The sequence below is a fragment of the Conger conger genome, chromosome 9, assembly GCF_963514075.1.
Source record: "Conger conger chromosome 9, fConCon1.1, whole genome shotgun sequence".
In the NCBI taxonomy this organism is placed as follows: Eukaryota; Metazoa; Chordata; class Actinopteri; order Anguilliformes; family Congridae; genus Conger; species Conger conger.
In genome coordinates, this window is record NC_083768.1 from 37,504,925 (window position 1) to 37,528,694 (window position 23,770).

The 23,770-nt window shown below is 39.7% G+C and overlaps 1 protein-coding gene across 3 annotated transcripts in view; it reads left to right on the forward strand.

Annotated features, from left to right (window-relative positions):
- The window catches only part of LOC133136596 (cadherin-10-like), a 33,755-nt gene extending 17,303 nt beyond the window's left edge, over positions 1–16,452 (forward strand). Inside the window, exons 3-12 of one of the 3 annotated variants that reach the window (XM_061254230.1) lie at positions 446–740; positions 6,588–6,707; positions 7,215–7,382; positions 7,869–8,056; positions 9,132–9,385; positions 9,972–10,108; positions 10,538–10,659; positions 10,908–11,016; positions 11,282–11,533; positions 15,450–16,452. In XM_061254230.1, coding sequence (XP_061110214.1) covers positions 446–740; positions 6,588–6,707; positions 7,215–7,382; positions 7,869–8,056; positions 9,132–9,385; positions 9,972–10,108; positions 10,538–10,659; positions 10,908–11,016; positions 11,282–11,533; positions 15,450–15,940 — 2,136 coding nt within the window. In that variant the 3' untranslated portion in view covers positions 15,941–16,452. Of the gene's footprint in view, positions 1–445; positions 741–6,587; positions 6,708–7,214; positions 7,383–7,868; positions 8,057–9,131; positions 9,386–9,971; positions 10,109–10,537; positions 10,660–10,907; positions 11,017–11,281; positions 11,534–15,449 lie in introns of those variants that run through there. The other 2 variants (XM_061254231.1, XM_061254232.1) reach the window with 2 other exon arrangements.
- Positions 16,453–23,770: the final 7,318 nt, after the last annotated feature.

Below are 23,770 nucleotides of genomic sequence, written 5' to 3' on the forward strand. Positions count from 1 at the left end.
TCGCAGGGCACACACACCATTCACTCACACACTCATACCTACGGGCAATTTAGACTCTCCAATCAGCCTAACCTGCATGTCTTTGGACTGTGGGAGGAAACCGGTATACCCGGAGGAAACACACGCAGACACGGGGAGAACATGCAAACTCCGCACAGAGAGGCCCCGGCCAACGGGGATTCGAACCCAGGACCTCCTTGCTGTGAGGTGGCAGTGCTACCCACTGCACCATCCATGCCGCCAGGTTTTATCAATCAATGCAAAATAATTTAGTAGTTTGCTTTCATGAGATTCAGTTCACATTTGTCCTTAACTCCTGATTATTAAATGCAAGGAGGTGAGCTTTTGTGTCGTTTTGAGCATTCAACTAAATGAATGGTATCTAACCTTGTGTTTGCAAAAATAATTAAAGGATATCTTGTACGCTCTTTTCTGTCCTCCACAGCTCCACTCCGACATGGACAAAGGAGACGGGAGTGTGAAGTACGTCCTCACCGGAGAGGGAGCGGGGACCCTGTTTGTGATCGATGAAAAGTCGGGCGACCTTCACGCCACCAAGGGGCTGGACAGGGAGGAGAAGGCCAACTACACCCTCCGAGCCCAAGCGGTCAACAGGTACACGGGACGTCCGCTGGAGCCGGAGACCGAATTTGTCGTCAAAATCCACGACATCAACGACAACGAGCCAAAGTTCACTAAGGAAGTTTACACAGCCAGCGTCCCCGAAATGTCTGACGTTGGTATGCTTTCCCAAAACCATTATTTTTTGCTATCTCAGTGGCATGTCTTATTTTTCATGCAAATGCATCCTAAGCTAACTAATTAGCAACCCAGAATGTACCTTTAATTGATATTGAATATTAAAAAATAATTAAAAAATGGTGATAAAAATGTTCAGTGACTGTGATGAAAATGACACTTATGAATACACTATATAGGACGTATATACATGTATATATGTATATACATTCACAAAGCACTTTATTAGGATCATTTTTACTTTATTACACCTACTTATTCATACAATTATCTCATCAGCCAATTGTGTGACAGCAGTGCAATGCATACAATCATGTAGATATGGGTCAGGAGCTTCAGTTAACCATTAGAATGGGGAAAAAATGTGATCTAAGTGATTTTGAGCATGGAATGATTGTTGGTGGCAGACAGGGTGGTTTGAGTATCTCAGAAACTGCTGATCTCCTGGGATTTTCACACAAACTAGTCACTAGAGTTTGCAAAGAATGATGCAAAAAAAACCCCCAAAAAATCCAGTGAGCAGCAGTTCTGCAGACAGAAATGCCTTGTTAATGAAAGGTCAGAGGAGAATGGCCAGACTGGTCAAAACTGACCGGAAGGTGACAGTAACGCAAATAAACACACATTACAAAAGATGTTATGCAGAAGAGCATTTCTGAACACACAACACATCATAACTCTTAGTGGATAGGCTACAGCAGGAGAAGTCTTAAAAAATAAGTCAAATAAATACCTAGTAAAGTGCTCACTGAGTGTATATACACACACACCTGTGGGAAGCCGTGCTGTTCCTTGTAACTGCTGTCCAAGCATCGCCCATCATTTTAGCAGGATGGAAATGTCAGCTGCTTGGCTAACATCATTTATCTAAGTATTTTTCCACCAGATTTTATTTTTAGGTTTGTGTGTGTGTGTGTGTGTGTGTGTGTGTGTGTTCGTGCGTTTGTGTATGATTAATGCATTTTGGAATATAAGGCAGCTGACCATAAAGCCCTGACGTGCCAATGTCAAAAGCAGTCTGTTCCTGTCAACTTTGTTTCTAAGTGAAATGTATTATAGTCTCTGCAAAGGGGCCTGTGGTGAAGGAGGCAGTATGTGAAAATCATCAACGAGAATAACCTTGAACCTGAAAACAGTTCTTGTGCCACATCAAAACTAAGACTTAATCTAACCTGTTTTTAGACTGGTGATCATTGCAGACCTGGGTCAAATACAAATACGTATTTGTAATTGAAAATGTATTTAAATACATATTTGTGTAAGTATAAGTAATAAGTATTTCCAAATACATTTACACATTAAATCCTTTGTTTAATATTGTTTTAATTGTTTAATTTCAAATCTATTGAGCTGGTGTAAGGCACCAAAAGAACAGAAATTGTACTCCTGTCTAAATATTTACAGACTACACTGCATCTACAGTTCCATCTTTTAGATGTTTTAAGATGAGACACTTATACAATATAATTCAGCTGTGAATTTTCACTGCCATAAACAACTGGAAATCACAACAATTGGACTGGGGCTGTCTGTTCTCATCAAAATAGAGTCGTCTAATTAGACAAAATGTTCAACTTTCAGAGCTGATAAGTTCTCACATATCCAGTGCTTTTCAAGTCTTTCCACAAGCTGGTGCAATTGTTGCACCATGGGCATTATATTGTATAAGTATTTTCAAATAATTCCATGAAATCAAATTTGTATTTGAAAATTCAGTAATTTCATTTTCTATTTTCAATACTCAGTATTTGGAAATGCTGTTTTTCAAAGAATTTCTGAACAAGTATTGAAAAGTAATTAAAATACTTAAAATATCTATTTGACCAGGTCTGGGCCATTGGCAGGTAGTTGAGATATGAATAATTTCTGAAATCATTGCATGTATGGTGAAGCAGTGCTGGTGTGTGCCATAAGACCCAGAGATGAAATGGCAGATTGATGACCCGATGCAGAGACCACCCATAACGGAACGAAGAACCTGCTCCAAGTGGAGCTTGAGTGATTCTGTACCCAAGTCATGAAAATAGACTATCGACCACAGACTCTAGTACTATTTCATTTTGAGCATGCCTTGAGGAAGCCAATCAATCAGAACCTATTAAAGGCCCGGAGGACCTCACAGTAAAAATAACAAAATAAATGATGAAAACAGAGGATCCATGGTATGTGATTATTATTCAGCAGATGAGGCTGCGTGGTGCACAAATCCCAGAGAAGAGCCAGGATTTGTTCTACAGTGTGCAGATCAAAGCATTAATACAAACAGAAAGACTGAAAGAAAGCAAGAAAGAGAGAGAGACAGAAAGAAATGGACAGTAGATGAAGGTCAAAAGAGAATATTCTGGAGACTTCCAAAATATAAGTCAGGGCTGATTGCATCATCAAAGCCACAGCCAGACAGCCACACAGTAAGACACACAGCATGCCGCAGATCAAAGTGGTGATCTCAGTGAGTATTACATCTAATCGCACAGCACATGCAGACACCTGAAGCTCTACATGAGTCTCTGTAATGGGTCATCAATAGAGGGTGTCACATAGAGGGAGAAAGACTGAGGAACAGGGACTGGATTCAATCTGACACATTTAGACAATTGGAGGGAATTTACAATTCAGTCAAACCCTCCGGATACATTTGGTGTTTTGGCCTGTATTCAATAAAAATGTATCCATTGACGGAGAATTTACTTTGACTTTGAAGTAAGCATAGGCATTACACTTTCTCTTTTTCATTTCTATCCTGAAAACAGATTATTATTTAATGAGATGCCAATACAATTGTGTTTTCATACACAACATTATGAACTGCATGCACACAGTGTACAGTACATGCATTCCCATGCAATCATACCACCTGTGTAACTGGGCTCCATACTTACTGAAGTTAAGACAGTGACTTGTATTTTCAGTCAGAGTTTCAATTGCAGCCAAACCTCAAATGCTTAATTCTGACTTCTTGAATTATGAATCAGAGAAGCCTCAATATATCCAAGGTGGTATACTGCAAGCTTTTAAATAATGAGTAGTGAATAAGGTCTTATGAATATTAAAAGCAGAGTGCTAAGAGTCTAGGATATGTTAACGATTCCCTGTCAGTGGTCGATTTAATGAGTATGTGTTAGAATCCAGTAGACTTGATACTGGAGTATGTTCTAAGCAGACACCTAATTAAACCAAGTAAGAATTCTGCTAATTAAAATGATACAATTCATGAAAGCACAGTTCAGATTCCCTTCTTTGTAAAGATGATGTCGCCTGGCACCATAAGGAATGGCTAATCTGTGTGGGCAGTCTCTGTGGATTATCAAACAGTGTGGTCCAGCAGGTTTGTAGGACTGGGCTGGCCCAACTGTTTCATCACAGTCAGGTCTGGTTCCTTTTTGTACCCTGGGGCTTCAATATGTAAATTAGAAACAAAATTGCAATTTCAAAGACAGCCTTAACACCTTCCTGTCAGCTCTGACCAGCCTGGCCCTTCTCTGACCTCTCTCATTAACAACGCATTTCTGTCTGCAGAACTGCTGCTCACTAGATGCTTTTTTTTTTTTTTTTTTTTCACATCCATATAATGCCCCTTTTGTGCAAGGAACCAACAACATTGTCAGGTACAATTATCTGGGTTAGATAGTGCTTTTCTCTGTTTACACATTTGTCTCTTATATGGAAAAATATCCGAGTCAAATCTGCTCGCACCTGACATGACCATTGTGGCTATATTAGGCAGGATGTTATGTTTAATTTAAGGCTGCATTTCCTTGTCACAGAGCCATACATTTTTTACATAAATGCTTTATTCTTTAGTTTATTACTTCTGCCACTACAAATACATGCATGATATGATCTAGTCACGGATATATATGCAGATCTTCAGTTCATTTTACCTCTGGTTTTACATTTCCCAGACAAGGGATTCAGACTTTCCCATCCACGCATCTAATTTTTTGGTAATATGTGTTTTAGTTAAAACATCTCTGTGTGAGCAAAGTGTATAAACCTGTTGCATGCTGAACCACCAATGTTCTGCAGCCTAAGGGTAATTTCAATTGCATATGCAAATTACCAGGGAGATTACCGCCAGTGTGAAATCTATTTTAATTTGTCCCGATCTGTGCTGTGCATATCAATGTAGCAGATGAGGTTGTTATATGATACGAGAACTGATTATTCTTATTATTTTCTTATCATATAATTTTACATGGGCATGCATCCCTCTGTCTCGCTCTCCCTGAACTCATTTCTCATTTGCAGTGATGACCGGAGAAACAAAGCAGGTAGGGAATACAAGCTAGTGTGTAGTCAGTCGTCTCTAATAGGCATGCTTCATTGACCAAACTAAGACGGACAGGTGGGCACCTTTTGGAGAAACACCTCTATTTGTTTGATGAATGACACTGGCCTTTCATGACCACTGTGAGTCAGTACTTCAGTAGAAACTCGCATTCTATGATGCCATCTTGCAGTGGACCTCACAGGACCCCCATTGGAGGGATATTTTTGTTATTTCCTTTGTTTTCTTCTCGGTCCGGAGGGAAGACTGCCCCTTACTGGCCCTCCAATATCATTGCCAGGAGGAACCTTCCCATCCAAGTAATAACTAAACCCAGTCCAGCTAAACTGAGTGGCACAGCTGCTGGTGTGTAATTGTGCATTTACATACCAGACTCAATAGTGTTGAACTTTCAATGAGTGGGATCGAGAGCTCCATTTTTCAAAACAACAAAAGACAGAAAACAAATGAAAAGTCTATTGTGGGAATTTGACTGCTGTTTACTGCTTACAGAAAGAAAATGGTCAATCTCTGGCTCAGATTCAATCAACAGCTGTCCCAGTTTGTTTTCTTCCTCTTCACATGCATATATTATTTCCTTCACATGAACACACTCACAGCCACGAGTTGCGTCCATCTCACTGCTACTGTCACATATCCCGAGAAGGGTCTCAGAATGTCCAATCTCATCATCCCATGGCTGTATTAATACGTTGCACCCTGTACCAGGTTGAATACTACAGACAATGCCACACAGGTTTGGAGATGGTCAGGCAACAGGGCAGACATATCCCAGACAGGGTGGTGGAGCAGAAATACAAATCTTGTTCTGACAGTAGTGGGTTTTCCCCATTATCTGATAGGCCACATGGAACTGTATATGGCAAACCTTTCAACATTAAATCCAAAAAGCAACAAATGTAAAAAAAAAAGGTGAAGGTTAAAACATTACATTACATTATTGGCATTTGGCAGACGCTCTTATCCAGAGCGACGTACAGTTGATTAGATTAAGCAGGAGACAATCCTCCCCTGGAGCAATGCAGGGTTAAGGGCCTTGCTCAAGGGCCCAACGGCTGTGCGGATCTTATTGTGGCTACACCGGGATTAGAACCACCGACCTTGTGTGTCCCAGTCATTTACCTTAACCACTATGCTACAGGCCGCCCAGACCGCCGAAGTGCTTCATTCAACTCTATTGCATACTGTGTAGTTTAGTGACCAGACTGGCACTAGGATTTTGGCAGCCCAAAACAGGAATGAAGCAGGGGGAACCGATTGCGGAGGAAGGGGGGCAGGGGATTGGGTAAAAGCAATCAGGGGGGGGTGTGGCAATTGTGGACCGGGAAACAAGCGCAAGAACAATAGCATTGAAAAAGCTATTCACACTCTGAATACTGCACAATTAAAATGTCTTTTTTTTAAGTATTCAAAACCTGAATTATTTGGCACATGGATGGTTGTGTCCTTAAATGACTGCCTATCTCATTTATTTGTTTATTTTAGAACCCATTGCTGTGGATGGCATGTGACTGTTTTCATTGTGATTGTTTTTTTTCAGGAACTTCTGTAATGGAAGTCACTGCCATAGATGCAGATGATGCCACATACGGAAACAGTGCCAAGCTGGTGTTCAGTATATTACAGGGACAACCATACTTCTCTGTGGACCCAGAGTCAGGTAAAAACCACTGAATAGACTGAAGTCTATTGAACTGATTTAATGATAACATTTGTGATATCAGAATATCACCGACATTGATGATCAAATGAGGAGTATTTTTTTAAACAAAAAAAACAAAATACAAATGACATATCTAGTGTGTGTATGTCCCTGCATTTGTCCTGGCTACATTTGTTCTCAACTGTGATGCACAATTAAAGTAATTTTATTGTGGTGACTGCTGAATTCACTAAAATGTTTCTAATAATAATAACAAAAATAATAATAATCATAATAATAATAATGATAATCATAATAATAATAATGATAATCATAATAATAATAATATTGTATTTGTAAGTCAAAGAGTAAATGTTGCTTGAAGCCATGTCTGCATGCAGATTGAATTAAACCACCACAGGGAAGTAGAGCAAACAATATTACTGTCTCTCATGCTAAAGGCTGTGAGCAAATGTCATACGGATGCTACTTTAGCCGGGCTCATGTCGGTTTCCCTGGGCCCAGGTGAGATCAGGACGGCTCTGCCGAACATGAACAGGGAGATGCGTGAGCACTACCAGGTGGTGATCCAGGCCAAAGACATGGCGGGTCAAATGGGCGGACTCACAGGGACCACTACGGTTAACATCACCCTGACGGACGTCAACAACAGCCCACCACGCTTCCCTCACAGTCAGAATATTCTTCTTCATAATCCTGATAATCAATAATGCGTTGACAATGTGCTAAATATTTAGGCTCAGAATTCAAGGGTAAAAGTGCATTAAGGACTTTGTATCCAATCTCAAACGAGATAATGACCATGTCATCTAAGTAAACAATATTTACCTTGAACGAACTTCCACATTACTTGCACAAAACTCATACATTGTATACAATTCAAAGTATACTTGTTCATATGATTGCCTGTAATTGGCATATTGTTTCATTATACTTATACATTAAAGTATAATGACATATATCATTTATACATGCTTACACATTAAAGCAAAAAAAACAGGCAAAAAAAAATTAAGGGCAACCTAGTGAACTGTGCAGCTTTCATGCATGTCAGTGCATCGGTTCAGGAGAAGATGTTTTCTGTGTTAATTCTTAAGCATTTACATCACATAAGGCAACCACAATAATGCCCTTCTCCTGCTCGGCCCCCTTCCAAAGGCTCGTACCACCTGTCAGTCTCAGAGTCAGCAGGGATCGGATCAACGGTGGGTCGGATCAAAGCTGCCGACGGCGACATCGGAGTGAACGCAGAGACGCATTACAGCATCGTCGACGGCGACGGGCGGGACTCGTTCGGCATCGCGACTGACAGGCTGACGCAGGAGGGCGTTATTACCGTAAAAAAGGTACATATTCTATCATATCAAAACTGTTTCATTCTTTTCCCTCAGGCCCCAAGACTGAGGCTGAACGGGGAGAAAAGGAAATTAACAGAGAGGTTAATTTTTTATATCAAACACGTAGCGTCCTATTAACTTCCTAAAGGTGTCTGTTTCATTCCTCTGTCACTCCACACGCTCCCTCTTTCTCCGAGCAGAGGTTCCGCGCACCGTTTTAAAAACCTGGCTGCGCGCAAGCCTTTCACTGACAGTGCTCCCTGCTCATAATTGCACATTAAGTCAATCTTGAAAATCTTTGGAACAGAAGGGAAGAGACAGACAGAGTGCACATTACCAGGCTTGGATTAAAGATCAAGCCCAAAACGACTTCTCAGAGCAATCCTGAAGCTGTAATAGCACAGCAATTGTACACTTTGAAAGCAGCCCTGTAATAGAAAACGGAGAAGATCATCGGCCCGGAGATGTGGGAATGAATCAGAATGAGGGAAAATTGCTTGGATGCTCAAACATTCGGAGGCTGATGCACTTCTTCGATAGCGACTGTTTTGAAGAACCGTGAATTAAACAGTGCAGTTCATAAGTATTTGGACAGTAGTGCAATTTATGTTTTTTTTGGCTAGGTACTCCAGTACATTGGATTTGAAATGAAAGAGTGAAAATTAGGTTTGAGTGCAGGCTATCATCTTTAATTTGAGGGTATTCAAATCCATATCAGGTCATCAGTGTAGGAACTACATCCCTTTTTATACATAGTACCTTGATTTTTGAGGATCAAAAGTAATTAGACAGTTGGCTTCTCACTATCTATGATCAATGGCACAATGAATTCAACAAAGTACCAGGAAATCTTGGCTGAAAATCTTGTTGCCTCTGCTAGGATCAAAATCCTGAGCCAATGGCTTCCTTGACATTCATCGGCACAACATGTTGACAAATGCCCTGAAAGATATGGTCCCCTGAAATGGAGGGGGGGGGGGCTCTTTATAAAAAGTCAACAATCTGCACTTTAACCACATTTTCATTGTTTCATTTCGAATACAATAGTGCAAGCCTTCAATTTTTGCTTTCTTCTGGTTATCAGCGACTGGACTACGAAAACAAAAAGACCTACACGCTAAAAGTGGAGGCGTCAAACACGCACCTGGACCACCGGTTCGATCACCTGGGTCCGTTTAAAGACACAGCGCTGGTTAAGGTCTCAGTGCAGGATGTGGACGAGCCCCCCGTGTTCAGCAGTTCCGTGTACGTCTTTGAGGTTCAGGAGGACACCCCCATGGGCAGCCTGATTGGTGTGGTCAGCGCTTGGGACCCCGATGTCAATAGTCACCGGGTCAGGTCAGTCACAATGCCCAATCAGGCAACACCAATGTCCCTGATCAGCCAATGAGGTGTCTCAAATGTGCCAGGACAGGCAATGACACAGCCCTATTATCTATGATTAGTCAATCAAATTAGTCAGCTGGGTGCAGTGACCCTGATTAACCAATCATGGCGGCTTATGTTTCCACATGTGGCAGACAGCTAAGATGTTCTCAAACAGGATTTGACAGGAACACAATCAAAATAAATGAATGTTGTTTGAAAGCTGTGACCTGTACTCACTCAATATTTGTTCTTAACTTTGATACAAACTTTACACATTTTCTTCACAAGCAGTTTATTTATTTATTTATTTATTTATTTTAATTTAGTCAAAGTGAAGGTCAAATGTTGGTTATATCCTGCAATGTGTTTTTTGCATATTATAACCTTGCATGTAACTTGCAAAATGTCTCCTCAATAACATTAGTATTCATATGTATTTATGGTAGACTAAACAATAACTGAACTGAAGTTATAATTTTTACTACAATCAATATTTACGTGATTAATTTTTTTAGTTTTCAGGACTGTGACAATGATATAATTGTCTTGTCCTCAGGTACTCTATAGACAGGCACACAGACCTTGATAGGCTTTTCAACATCAGTTCCTTCAATGGATCAATCTCGAGTCTACAGTTTCTGGACAGGGAAACCTCAAAATGGCATAACATTTCAGTGGTTGCAACTGAAATAGGTATGTTTACCACTCTCTTTACTATTAATCATCTCACTTTGCTTGACATGTTGCTGACTGTACAACGAAGACATAGCAAAGAGCATGGTTTTCAAGAAATACAATTAAATTAAATTAAATTGAGTAAATATTGCATTTGTAATATTTTACAGGAATATTTTTGGTTCTACAAAAATATACATGTTCTTAATATATTTAATTTAATAATGAATGCGCCACACAGTATATTACTATTTTAATTTCAAATATTTGTGTGCTATTTAGTATTTGTGTGCCAGCACAATTTAGCTTTGGGTTTAAACTGGGCATACATCCATCCTTTCCTACTGACAATTAAGAAGAAGAGACAAAACTCCACCTATCTTGAGGATGGTGGTTGACTTGGACATTATTTACATTTCTGCACTCACACATACTTCCTCTCTTCAGGTAACCCTCAGCAAATCAGTCGTGTCCCAGTTTTCATCAAGCTTCTAGACATCAATGACAACGCGCCTGAATTTGCCATGTTTTACGAGACCTTTGTTTGTGAGAATGTCAAAGCTGGACAGGTAGCTATTTCTGTGACTGAATCAATCTCATCTGTATTATGAAAAAAATTTTTTTTTGTAATATATGCTTTGTTCCCTACTGTATGCATTATCCAACCAAGACTTAATTTGTCTTGTAAAAAAAGTAATTTAAAGGATCACTTTTTTGCTATACTGTGAACACATCTGTGTTTTATAATATAGATTCAGAAGCATATTTAGTAGGGTAAAAGTTTTTTAAATGATCTGATATATGGTTTTGTCCCCAGCTAATTCAGACTATAAGTGCGGTTGACACAGATGAGCCACTTATTGGACACAAATTTGTTTTCAGTTTGAGTTCCTCAAATCCAAACTTTACAGTCATCGACAATGAAGGTAACATATCTCTTTGACTATATCTGACAGCACTCTGTCATCTAGTGATATGATTTGCGTGTGTTTGTGTGTGCGTGTAAAAATAACATGCTATACTGTACATAGCAATGCTATGATAAGGGACTTTGCACATTGAATTTGTGTATTTATTCTTTTTAACCATTTAATCTATGCCTGTGAGCAACAGCAATGAGATAGTTTTCCTTGACTGTGCCTCTTTTTTGAGAATGTTTGCTGACTGTATGACTATTGGAATTACTCCTAGATAACACAGCTAGAATTCTGACCGGAAGAAGTGGATTTAGTCGGCGTGAAAGGAGTGCCTACCTCCTGCCCGTAGTTATATCTGATAATGACTATCCTATCCAGAGTAGTACAAGCACGCTGACCATCCAAGTGTGCGCCTGCGACCGTAGGGGCAACGTGAGGTCCTGTGGCCTCGAGGCTTTCCTGCTCTCCACCCGGCTCAGCACCGCCGCCCTGGTGGCCATCCTGCTGTGCGTCATAATCCTCCTCAGTGAGTACCCCTCCCAATCCTCCCAATCAAAGGGAACGGCCATTGGTTACTGGAATTCCAGTGTTCCCGTCAAGCCGAGCAACGTGACCCAAGCGCCAGCAGAAGAGGTGTGTTTAGAATCTGCCAAACGGGATGTCAATAATGCATTACGGTCCAAATCCTTTGTATCCTGAATGGTCGATTGGTTTAGTATGGCCTAATGGGACCCACCTGGCTGTTCAGCTGAGCCAGCATTCAAAAATAGCATAGACAATCCTAGCACTCTTAAACTGAATGAGGCGATGAGCAAAAGAAAACATAATACTCTATATCATTTCAAAGAAAAGTTATTCTCCTGCTGTGAGGTAAATCAGACATAGTCATCACAAATCAATATTTTGAAATCTTTACTTTCAGCGTTTATATTGGTGCAATGTCGTTGCATTTGTATTCAGTATATGTGCAATAAAGGCAATAAATGCTCATATGAGAATATGACCAGTGCAGTATAGATATAGTATCAAAGATGTTGGATTTGGTATATGTACAATGTAAGCTGATAAAATGTTGAAGGCTTTTGGTTGAGGTCCCCACTGTATTGTGTGTTCATTAGAGCGATTCGGCATGTACAGAAAGTTCCGGCCACGCTGGACTTTCTCATCATTTCACACACTGCCAACCAGAGGTCTCCTGCTGAATATAAATCCACTCTGGCGCCATGGGCCACCGGCGCCTGTGCCGTAACAAATTGAGTATCGACATCTCTGCGCTCTGCCTAAAAGCCTCCCAGCATCTCCAGTAACATTTTGCCATTTCAGTTCGTTTTTTTTCCCCAACTTCTCCAGCAGGGCTTCGTTTTTACTCCGCGTGTGTTCCGGCTGGGATTGATCGAATGCAGACCGTCGGAAATGGGTGGGAAGATATGAACCCAGCCTTAGCAGGCGAAGCAGAGCGGCTCAGTTGTCATTTAACAGTCGAGTGCCTGCACCCGCCCCCCAATGCAGTGTCAATTTCAACACATACAACAAGGCAATCTTCTGGAACAGTGATGAAGTCCTGAAGTCCACTGTAGGGGGAACCGAAAGCCATAAAGAAGCACTCTTAGCAGATCGCCCCAGCGCTCCCTGGGAGGACAGAGTGGAGGAAGGGCATTCCGCTACATTCTCGCCCCTTGTGACTGTTTGGAATGAGGCGGAGGAGAATGATTTCCATATGAAAAGGAAATAGAACAAAATTCAACGCAAAACGCTATATATTTATTCTTGGTGTTTTGAGGCCCATTTTTGTGACTAATAAATGGTGCTAAAATGCTACATTTAATGAATGTACAATGAATTATAGAATTATTTCAAATAATATGTCAGATTCAAATAAAATCTATTATACATTCAGTGACCACTTTATTAGGTAGACAAATTAAAATATTTAATCAGCCAATTATGTGGCAGCAAAAACATCCATATCGGATGATCCTTGTAGGAATTACATCACTTTTCATACATAGTCACCCAATTTTAGGGGACCAAAAGTAATAGGACAGTTGGCTTCTCGGGTGTTTCTGATTAGTCAGGTATAATATTGCCTTGCAGGCTAATGCTTGATGTGTTGAGGCTGTGTATACTACGATAACCAACATGGCACTAGGTTATGAAAGTAGTTGATCATTATAAACCATTAATCAACCTATAATCCTTGTGCATGATTTGACAGTCTATTCCCCTTTTCAGTCATTTGAGGCCTTTTTTTTATTGTACTGCCTTGTGTCTGCTGAAATTAATGTGCATATTAACATATATGCTGGATGGGGTTACATTGGCACAGAAGTATAAGTATAAAAAGTATAAAAATATGAATATGTTATGTATCAAAAACTGTTTTTTTATATATTTTATTGAAACAATAAGCCAAAGGGCATGGCTCTTACACTGAATATGAGATGGAGACAAATCTGAGGGTGCAATCCAGGCTGCTGTAGGGTGATCCAAAAATACTAGCAGAGTATAAGATGTTCCCACATTGAATTACAGATGAATATATATACATGAAATCAATGTTTTATGTTGTTTGTTGTTCAGCTTTCTCTATATACAGCAATAGCAATACTTTTATGTGTTTTGTGCAATACAATATTAATACATGTACATCACAGTTATCACAGTTTAGCTCTCTGAAGCAAATCTGATGTGCTGTGACTGTGCTGTGACTTTTCGCTCTGTGATATTGGGCCAGATTGGCTACAGACCATCATCTGCCAAACCAGAAGTTTAGTAGTAACTCATCAGTACTTTTTCCATTTTTTTAATAGTGTAATATCATGCTTAACTACTTAATTTACTAATTCAAACAGCACAAAAGCAACAATAAAATATTTTCAACAGAAGGAAACATGACACTATATATAGTAATATATAGCATATACAAGTATATACTAACCTTCTCGACAAAATGTAAGAAGATACATGCTATTGTAATACAGTTCAAATTTAATTGAATATTTGCTGAGGTCTCTTGAATGATGATACTGCTTTCAGGTAGCCAATGTCCCAATCTCACTATCCATGGCTTCAAATAAGTTCTTCCGAAAAAACTATTGATTGCTTGGGAGCCGTTAACTTAGTGTGTCAGCTTAGCTAAATGAGTGGGATTCATTGCAAACCTCAAGACAAATTAAACAGGATTCTGATTTGCTGTATGAAATGCATGCTTGCCCTCTATTGTGCATATACAGTATACAATTACATTAAATCACATTCCTTAAATAATTAAAAAATGGTAATAAAGCTGACCAGCTAGCCTGTCCAATAAGGATAGCAAATATATTAATGTCACATTTAACAGAATGAATAATAGCAATAAATCAAGCCAGTATTTTACAAACACACTATTTAAGCAAACGCATACTGAAATCATTCCTGAGCTGTTTGTTCAAGAGACATGACAAACTTATTGATGCCACATTTAACAGATGTCGAGGACCCGGCCCTAGGCCCCCCTGATGAGAGATTGACGGGGGATGGGTTTGGAAGGAATGTATTGTTAACCCCTCGCACACGCCATCGAGGTGGTAGTAAGAACGCCCGTAAGAAGAAAAATATGTGGTACAAGATAAATGTACAACCGTATATGGATACTGAGGAGTCTGAAGTCAGAGGACTTAGATTCAGGGTTTTAGAGAGCAAGGCTAAAGGCCTGACTGAGGCCATGCGTAGAATGTGTTCTAGCATGACCATGGAAGATGCTGAACAAGCTGAACGGGAAATTGGTGACCCAGGGAGTTTGGCATTCAAGGAGACGGTAGATGTGATAACATACTTGGTTGACACGTGCGGGCTTGCTCCTACAGGGGAGGAGCACAAGGCCTGGTTAAAGCAACAGGATGAGAAAAATAATGAAGATAATTGGGAGATCAAAGAATATGAGGAGATGGAAAAATGTAGGAGAGATAAGGAAAATGGAAGGGATGTCAATACCGAAAGAATATTAAGAGGCTTCAAGGGCCTTCCTGATTATAGCACAGAAGGAAAACTGTGTTTAAAAAGTATATGGTGCAATAGTAGAGTAGAGTAGAGCATAACGGTACTCTACTAAACCTATAACCTTTACTTTGCTACATTTTTGTTGATCGTTAACAGCTGGTGGAAATGTTATGAAAAATTGCATTATTTTATATTGTGCTGTACGGTGTTGGTTTGTTTTTTTTCAGTGATTAGACTCTATCGGGATCAAGCTGCAAATGCATTAGTCAGACTAGTTTAGCACAGGCTGTAAAGACATTGGGCTTAGGTGGGCCCGATCCTCATGTCTAGCCCAAACTCCTAATATCGGTATATGTGAATGTATGTATTGTAATGATCATGGTTTAGCTCACTATGCGGTAACCCTGTACTTACATGTATGTTCAGTGTAATATAAATGCATGTAAACATTTGTATTGCAGTGATCGTTGTTCTGTTCGCCGCCCTGCCGAGACAGAAGAAGAAGGGGCCTCTAATCATCTCCAAAGAGGACGTGAGGGACAACGTGGTGAGCTACAACGACGAAGGCGGCGGGGAGGAGGACACGCAGGCCTTCGACATCGGCACGCTGCGGAACCCCGAGGTCATGGACGTCAACAAGCAGCGGCGTGACATCATCCCGGACATGCTGTTTCCCTGCCGCCGGGCCTCGGCCGCTCACGTCAGCTCGGACATCAGGGACTTCATCAACTGCCGGCTGACGGAGAACGACTCGGACCCCGCGGCGCCCCCTTACGACTCGCTGGCCACCTACGCCTACGAGGGGAGCGGCTCCCTGGCAGAGTCTCTGAGCTCGCTCGGCTCGGCTGAGACGGATGGTGACCAGGAGTTCGATTACCTCGGTAGCTGGGGACCTCACTTCAAAAAGCTGGCCGACATGTATATAGCAAAGAACGTGGCCAGAGAGGCTTAAGTCCCAGCCTCTGCGTCACACGCCCGCCAACATAATGTGAAGACGTGAACAAGGGAGAGGTTTACCTTTCCTGCTGTAACTCTGGATTCCATCAAAACTTGAATATCATTCGACCACGCTAGTCATGGTTTTTAACTCTGGTTTTCTATCTTTTTCTTTTTGTTGTACCTCTTTATCTATTTTGTAAATGGTGAATATATTCAATATTTTTTTGTTAAGGTTTTTGTGTATTATGCCGTGGCCAACATTTGTAATTAGGAGAAAGGTGGTGGTATTCTTGTATACAATCAGTGTTTACAGAGGAAAATGATTATGCTACAGACTGAAGCATTAATAGGTAATTGTGTATAATGTGTTATAATGACAATATTTAATTATTAGAATTTATTGTTTTATGTTCAAGTAAAGGGTTGGTGAGATTTGCTCGTCAAACTGTGGCTTGATTTTCATTAGATGTTGACATGTAATACAGACTCTTTTAGACTCATTGAAAAACCTTGACATTGTATGAATGCTGAGTCATGTTTTATATTTATATTTTTATATATTTTAATAAAAAATGTCTAAATATCCGCATATTTTCCTAAATTCTTCCATATTAAATGATCATAACATTGATAGTTTCCACTCAACATCTATTATGAACAAAAGTCCTTGTTCCACGGATTTGCAATTCCTGCTTGAGGTCCGAGATGTGTTCTCTAGAACAATCTCTCTTCTTTTCTGTCCATGAGGAGTCCCAGAGTTCCTTCTTCAGAAGTGTATTTGTCTGAGTGTTTTTCTGGCTGGGCTGTGCATAACACAGTGGCTTCTAGCAAAGAGCATTATTAAAACGCTACTTTTATTATCTCTGTCTGCTGCTGATCTAACCGTACAACCATCTCTCAAGCCGAAGGGAAATTGCATGTATGATATATCAGCTCATCACAGCCATTTTATTGTCAGCTTAGAGGAGGCTTTCTTCAAAACGTATGATGGTTTTTATAGACGGCACCTCCTTGAACGAATAGGTATTTAGTTAAGCCATGGCATGTTGTTACTCATTAAACACACTTATCAGGATATCTCCTTGTGGCTTAGAAAGAGCTGTACAATTGTCCAAAAATATTCCTAAATCACTGTCTATGTCAGCAAGATTAGGTTGCAAAGATGTTATGTCTGTAAAAAAAAAAAAAAAAAAAAAACAAAGTCAGAAAGTATCTAAAGAATTGAATTTTATACACACAATTTGCAATGAAAAGCCACATTTTGCATTATGGATTCCTCATGGGTTATGAGGGTAGCTTAGTTCAAATAATGTTTAATGCCATGGCATAATGTTGCTGGTGAGATGAGAAACCACAACTCAATAGCACTGCATGTAAATTCACAATGACACTGCATTAGAATATACACGCAGTGAGCACTTTATTAGGCATTTATTAGACTAATTTTTTTAATGTAGTAAGTCTTCTGCTGTTGTAGCCTATCCACTGAGAGGTTTGACGTGTTGTGTGTTTAGAGATGCCCTTCTGCGTACCATTGTTTTTAAGAATGGGCATTTGCATTACTGTCAGCTTCCTATCAGCTTTGACCTCATTTACAAGGTGTTTCTACCCATTCTAGGCAAACTCTGGAGACTGTTGTGTGTGAAAATCACAGGAGATCACCAGTTTCTGAGATATTCAAATCAGCCTGTCTGCCACCAACAATGATTCCATGGTTAAACATTTAGTTGCTGCCACATGATTGATTTATTCTACCAAAAAAATATATATATTTCAGTAACAAGCCAGTGTACAGGTGTATCTAATAAAGTGCTCAGTGAGTGTATACAGACATTTTTTTAATTAGCTTTATATTTGAAGTGATTCCAGCTCATTTGAAAACACTACCTGAAATGGCTGTGTGCACACAAAGAAATATAGTAAGTGATGAATGAAACTGGCAGAAGAACACTGAAGTCATCCACCTGAAAACATCCATCTGAGAATATGGCAGGACACTTCCTACTTTTCAACCTGAAAAGTATTTCCTGATGAGGCCACAGCAGCTCACTTTGTCTGTTGGTGAAACATCCATTGCTCTTTAAAAAAAAAACCCAAAAACTTTTATCTTACAGTAACTGATAGGAAAGATAACTTGCTGGCTGCAAGAACTATTCCCTGAACCCAAAAATTCTGAAACAGCAAATGTGAGGCAGATAAGTAACCCTGTTTAAGATGTGTCGATGTACAGATGAATACAGGATACACATCAGAGCAGTGACCTTATCTGCCCTGACGTTAGTGTTACCCCAAGACAGACACTGTAGAACAAATTATAAATGGTGCCAATGGACATTTTGGGAACTTTAAAACTAGATGGGGAAGTCAGGGATTTTTGTGAAACCTTATGTTTTCAGTAATTATGGCTTAACATTTTTAATATGTTAATATAACATTTTCTATATTTTTTAATTTGATTCTGAATACGACATCCACAATCATGGAAGTGTGCGGTGTGAGTGTTTTGACCCTTAAAATCTCCATTGAACTTTTCTCAAATACAAGCTTGTCAGAACTTAAATGTTTTTTATTGATCTGAAGGCCATCTACTGTGTACTGTGTGCTTTCCCCAGCTGTGGAGGTTATGTTGTTCTGCTCGTTATGCTAAGTACTTTCCACTGAAGCTACAGGCAGAAATAATAACAACCAATACCAGGTTTATATATAATATACATGCAAAATCAACTATTTTGGGCAATTATAAACAATCATAAAGGTGGCAGGCTAAGTAGTCTGATTCCCATCTGGAAATACACAATGCTGTTTATTCCAATTTCAAAGTACCATATGTGGCTTCCGTGATGAATTATTTCTATATTGAAATACAGGCCCTGTGTCTTTGTCGTCATGAACATATGTTATTTGTAAATGGCTCAATTAAACACGGACAGCAAAAGAGCGATTGCTTCTCCATGGATGAGTGAGAAACCACACAATATAATGGACATATTTCTGAACAGCAGTAGCCATTTTCACATCTACGAAGCATCATTTAGCCCGCTGGACTCATGCAGCATGGAAGCTTTTCAAAGAGTCACGTCTGAGGTACATCCGTCTGCTGTGGTAAGCAGTCAGAACAACACACACAGCATTATGCAAGCGAGAGGGAATAAGTGGCTCTTGCCATCATCTCTTTTTCTTGAATATGCTATGAAAGAAGCATAAGCCTGGTAGTTTTGTGGATTCTAGTGGTACTGACTGGGTATATCAAACTGCTTGACATTATTCAATGTACTACTACTACTACTACTACTACTACTACTACTACTACTATTATTACTAGTTATTCATGATTCTATTAGCAAATTAAAGGTATTTGCACCCTGTAAAATGTGATGTAGGAAGGAAATACACCTGCATCAACACCCCCCCCCCCATTAGAATTGATTCACTCTCAGAAAACAAGGGTTCTTTGGTTTTTCCCCATAGAGGACCCTTTTCCGGTTCTGTTTGGAATCATCTATCATAGGTCTGAAGTGTGAAAGCTCCCAGGCAAAGAAACATTTTGCCTGACAGAGAACCCTATTCTTCTATGGAATAAATATTTTTTCCTGAGAGTATACTTCAAAATGTTCTCAGAAACAAAGAGAAAGTAGTAAGTAATAGGGACTTGGAAGGCTGATGCAAATACTATGCAAGTGATTTGGTAATGAAATGACATTCTGAAAAATGCCACATTCATGGCGTGTACCCAAGAAAAGCACAAATGTGTTTGTGAAATGAATGCACAGATCTACTCCTGAGCTAATCACCTAATTATGCCAATTAAGAGGGAACAATCAGTTGGAGGAAAAACTGTGTCCACAGGAAGTGACACAATTTTTGAAGTTTCAGAAGCTCAAAATGTGTCAAATTAAGCATTTACTTGTTATTAATTAAAACAGGGCAAACCAGCACCCCAGCAGTCTATCACTTTTGTGAAAGTATCACTAGCTCCAGGAATTGTAAAGCACTGTTGTTGGTTTTTTTATTATTAATGGATGCCCTAACACTGAATATTCAGAAACAAAGGAGCCTATATTTGAATCTAGTAAACATAGACTCTGTCAAAATTTCATTGAATTACAAATAAATGCATTCACTTTTTAATTTAATTAACCTAAACTGATTGCTGAAACTATGTGTGTGTGTGTGTGTGTGTGTGTGTGTGTGTGTGTGTGTGTGTGTGTGTGTGTGTGTGTGTGTGCATGTGTGCGGTGCATGCAAGTGTGTGCATGTCTTTTGCTTTTCAGGGGGTTCTGCACAATGCACTTCTTTCCATCAACTTCAATGAGCAGAACAACACTGTTCCATCTTTACATGTAAAACATGCCTAATTGCATGTCTGCTTATTATCTAATTTACAACATTCATGCCTTCTTCCACTTGGATTAATTACCAGTAAGCAGGACTGACACACCAGTGAATGACAATGCTGACATCCTTATACAATCAGCTCCCTGATGGTTACTTAATTAGTTTATGGTTCTGTCGGCCAACACATTATATGTAAACATAATTAGGAGCATTCTTTACATTTAAATTCCCATGTCAAAACATATACAGTACTGTGCAGAAGTCTTAGGCACCCTAGACTTTATTATATATATGTTTATTTTTTTGTGTGTATTAGTATAAAATAACACATTTGAGATTTCCAAATATTCGTTTTCCAAAAGATTAAATTTTACAGATACATTTTTGTGTTTAATTAAAAAAAATAACATATTACTGTCAGCAATTTACTACTTTTTACTTAAAAACTTGATCAAGGCTGTCTGAGATCAGAAGCAAGTTCTCTAACATGCTGATTGGCTTAGCCAATGCTGCCCTGCAGTTTAAAATCTCAGAGTGATGCAGTTTTAACGCCGAAGGGTGGTCACAAAAAATATTGATTTGATTCAGTTTTTAACTATTCTACCAATACCTATCCTGCTATTCTGCCAGGGATAAGTGAAGCTGTCAAGGTGATGTGAAACTTCTTAAAGTACCTTTTTGTGGTGAAAAGTTGGTGAAACACAGTCCAGGCATTTGGTTTGAAGGTGTACGTTTTCTTGCTGACTAGGACATAGCCAAGTTATATTAGGGTAAAATGCCTCAGACGTTTTTTGTCTTCGGTCAAAATGTCTTCTAACACAGATTTGCACTCCTTTAAATGTCTAAATTCCTGCTTTTGACTGCTGAGTAAATGGCCAAACTGCAATGTGGACGGAGAGGCAGGGGAGGTGGTGATTTGAAGAGAATGACAGGGACTGGAAGGAAGCTGTGATTAACACTTCTCTGCATTCACAGGCAGAGCCTAAAGGGGATTAACCAGCAGTGCAGCAAAGGTGCTCTATTGAATTGAGATCTGTGGACTGAGGACTGTGCAGGTCACTGGAGTATACTGAAGTCACTATCATGTTCATGGAACCAGCTTTTGATAATATGTGCTTTCTGACATGGTGGATTATCCTGCTGGAAGTATCCATTTTGTGGTCCACTGAGTCTAATCTTTCCCCAATAATACTGTATGCATTTTGAAATGTGTTACATGCATAGTTTTCAGATAGACACAAGCCTTATACGAAATATGTCACTCTCTCAAGCAGTGTGATTATCCATACAAGAGATGAAAATATAAGCTGATGATTTGACTCAAAAGGTGAAACTCAAAAACTGTACTTTAAAAACAAAAGAAAGAAAGAAAACAGATTGTATGACACTGTATCTATTTAAACACTTAAAGCAGAATGTATGTGTTGTCTGCAGAAATATTCCCATTATCAGTGCACAATAAGTCTCTAAGGCAGGCGGGAGTCTCACAGTTCTGATATGTCACTTTTATTTTGAGTTATATGGAATAAATTCACTGCAGCAGGTCTTGTGAGTGGGTATCAGGCAGGTATACTGTAATTTATCTCTTTGGGAGAGGTTTCCATGTGTTGTGTTAATGGCAGTTAATCAGTTGATTTATTGTTGGATTGATTTATTCAGTGTGTTTACAATGGTGACATTTGATTTTTAGATATCAGTTGGCAGCCCACAAATGCATACACACATGCATTACCCAGAAGGTAATGCTTGACTATGACATTCCATAAAATGCAATCACTCCCTCACTCCTTTTTTTTTTTGCCTTACAAAATGAATGCAGAATTACAAAAACAATTACAAATTAAAGTCTACTAGCATGCAATAAACAAATAAGCAATCTTTCAGTTCCCCCAGGGTAACATAATCACAACCTTGGGGATACCTCAACAGGAAAATGCATAACCAAAACGGCTACATCTCTTTTCTCCAAACACTGATTGCTAGAGTAAATGCTGAGTGGGATCATTAATTAAGTGTCTTCCTCAGTCCGGAGATGCATTTGTGGCAATTCCTCGTGATTACGGAAACAGCGGATGCCAATCAGGCCTTCCAGTCCATGCTGATCGCACGTAATTCCGCTGGAGAGGTCACGGAGTGGGTTGTTTAAAAATCAAGAGGTGCTGTTCACGGAGCTAGTGATGCATACACAGTGTGTGCTGGTGTGATTTATTTCTGCGTTTTTTTTTTTTCCTGAATTAAGACTGAATTCCCCCGGCGAATTGAGTTCTCAGAGGCAGAGAGGAGGCATTCCTGTCTGGGAATTTTTTGAGCAAATCACTGCTGTTTGCACAAGGAAACACTCATTTAAATGGATCCGGTTAAGGATGCCTGGGTGGTCTTGACTTGTAACACTTGAGCACATATCTCCACTCGCATAGAAATATGTGCACGCATTGAGTACATATTAATGCACACGTACACATGGACGTGTGCAGACATATGTCCGCCACATTAATAAGCAAGCTAATATTCAGCCATGGCACAATGAGACATGTCGTTATAACCAAATCTTAATTTCTTCAATGTTTTTTTCAATGTTCTTGGACTTTCTATCACCAGTAGTGACACCATCCTTTGAATATTCAGATTAGAACATTCTAATCACAAATTTCTGACCAGCTGCCAAGACAACAGTCTGTGTAGCTACATCAAACTACATGACAGATTGAGGGTCACCCCCTCTGCACTGAGAACAGTGACAAGATTCCAGAGGGAAGAGACCACTGGCCACACAGATTGCACAATCAAATCTCCAGTTTGATTTCATACAGCTACATTATTTAAATGAGCTGTAGAACAGAGTCATAATTGATCCTATAAATCTCAAAATAATGTCTTACTGCTACACACAAATGTGCAGTTTGAAAAGTGCTGAACTGAGTAGACAGAATATTCCTTTTTATTACTTTTATTTTATGCAGCCAGATGGGTGTGGAAGCATCGCCTAGACACAGGAGAAAAGCAGTTTCATATATTTGCAGTTGCTGCCACCTGCAGGTTAATGCTCTACACAGCAACCCAGAGCCTTTCAAGAGGAAATAAAGCCTTTAAATTAGAGCATCATCATAAAGATTTGGAGATTGTCAGATGCTCGAATCTGGCACAGATTAACTGGGCAGGGGGCAGGAAGAGGATATCATCCAATTCTCCGCACATGTATTCAATCTAAATCAGCTAGACTCCATGGATACAGGGACACACACACACACACACACACACACACACACACATACAGTTTACCCTTCCCTGGGATCATACATTACATGACGTACTCAGCAAGATTTTCACACTTTACCTAAAAGCTACATTCAACAACGCTGCCTCTGCCAGCAAGTTTGAAAAACTTCTGCCCTTAGAGGTTATTGTATCTGAAGTGATTATGATTACAGTCCCTTATCTTTGAAATGGGGCACGAGGGGGCAGGTCCCATGAGCCTTTCCCTCAGGTTGCAGTGTGATGGGATCAAAGG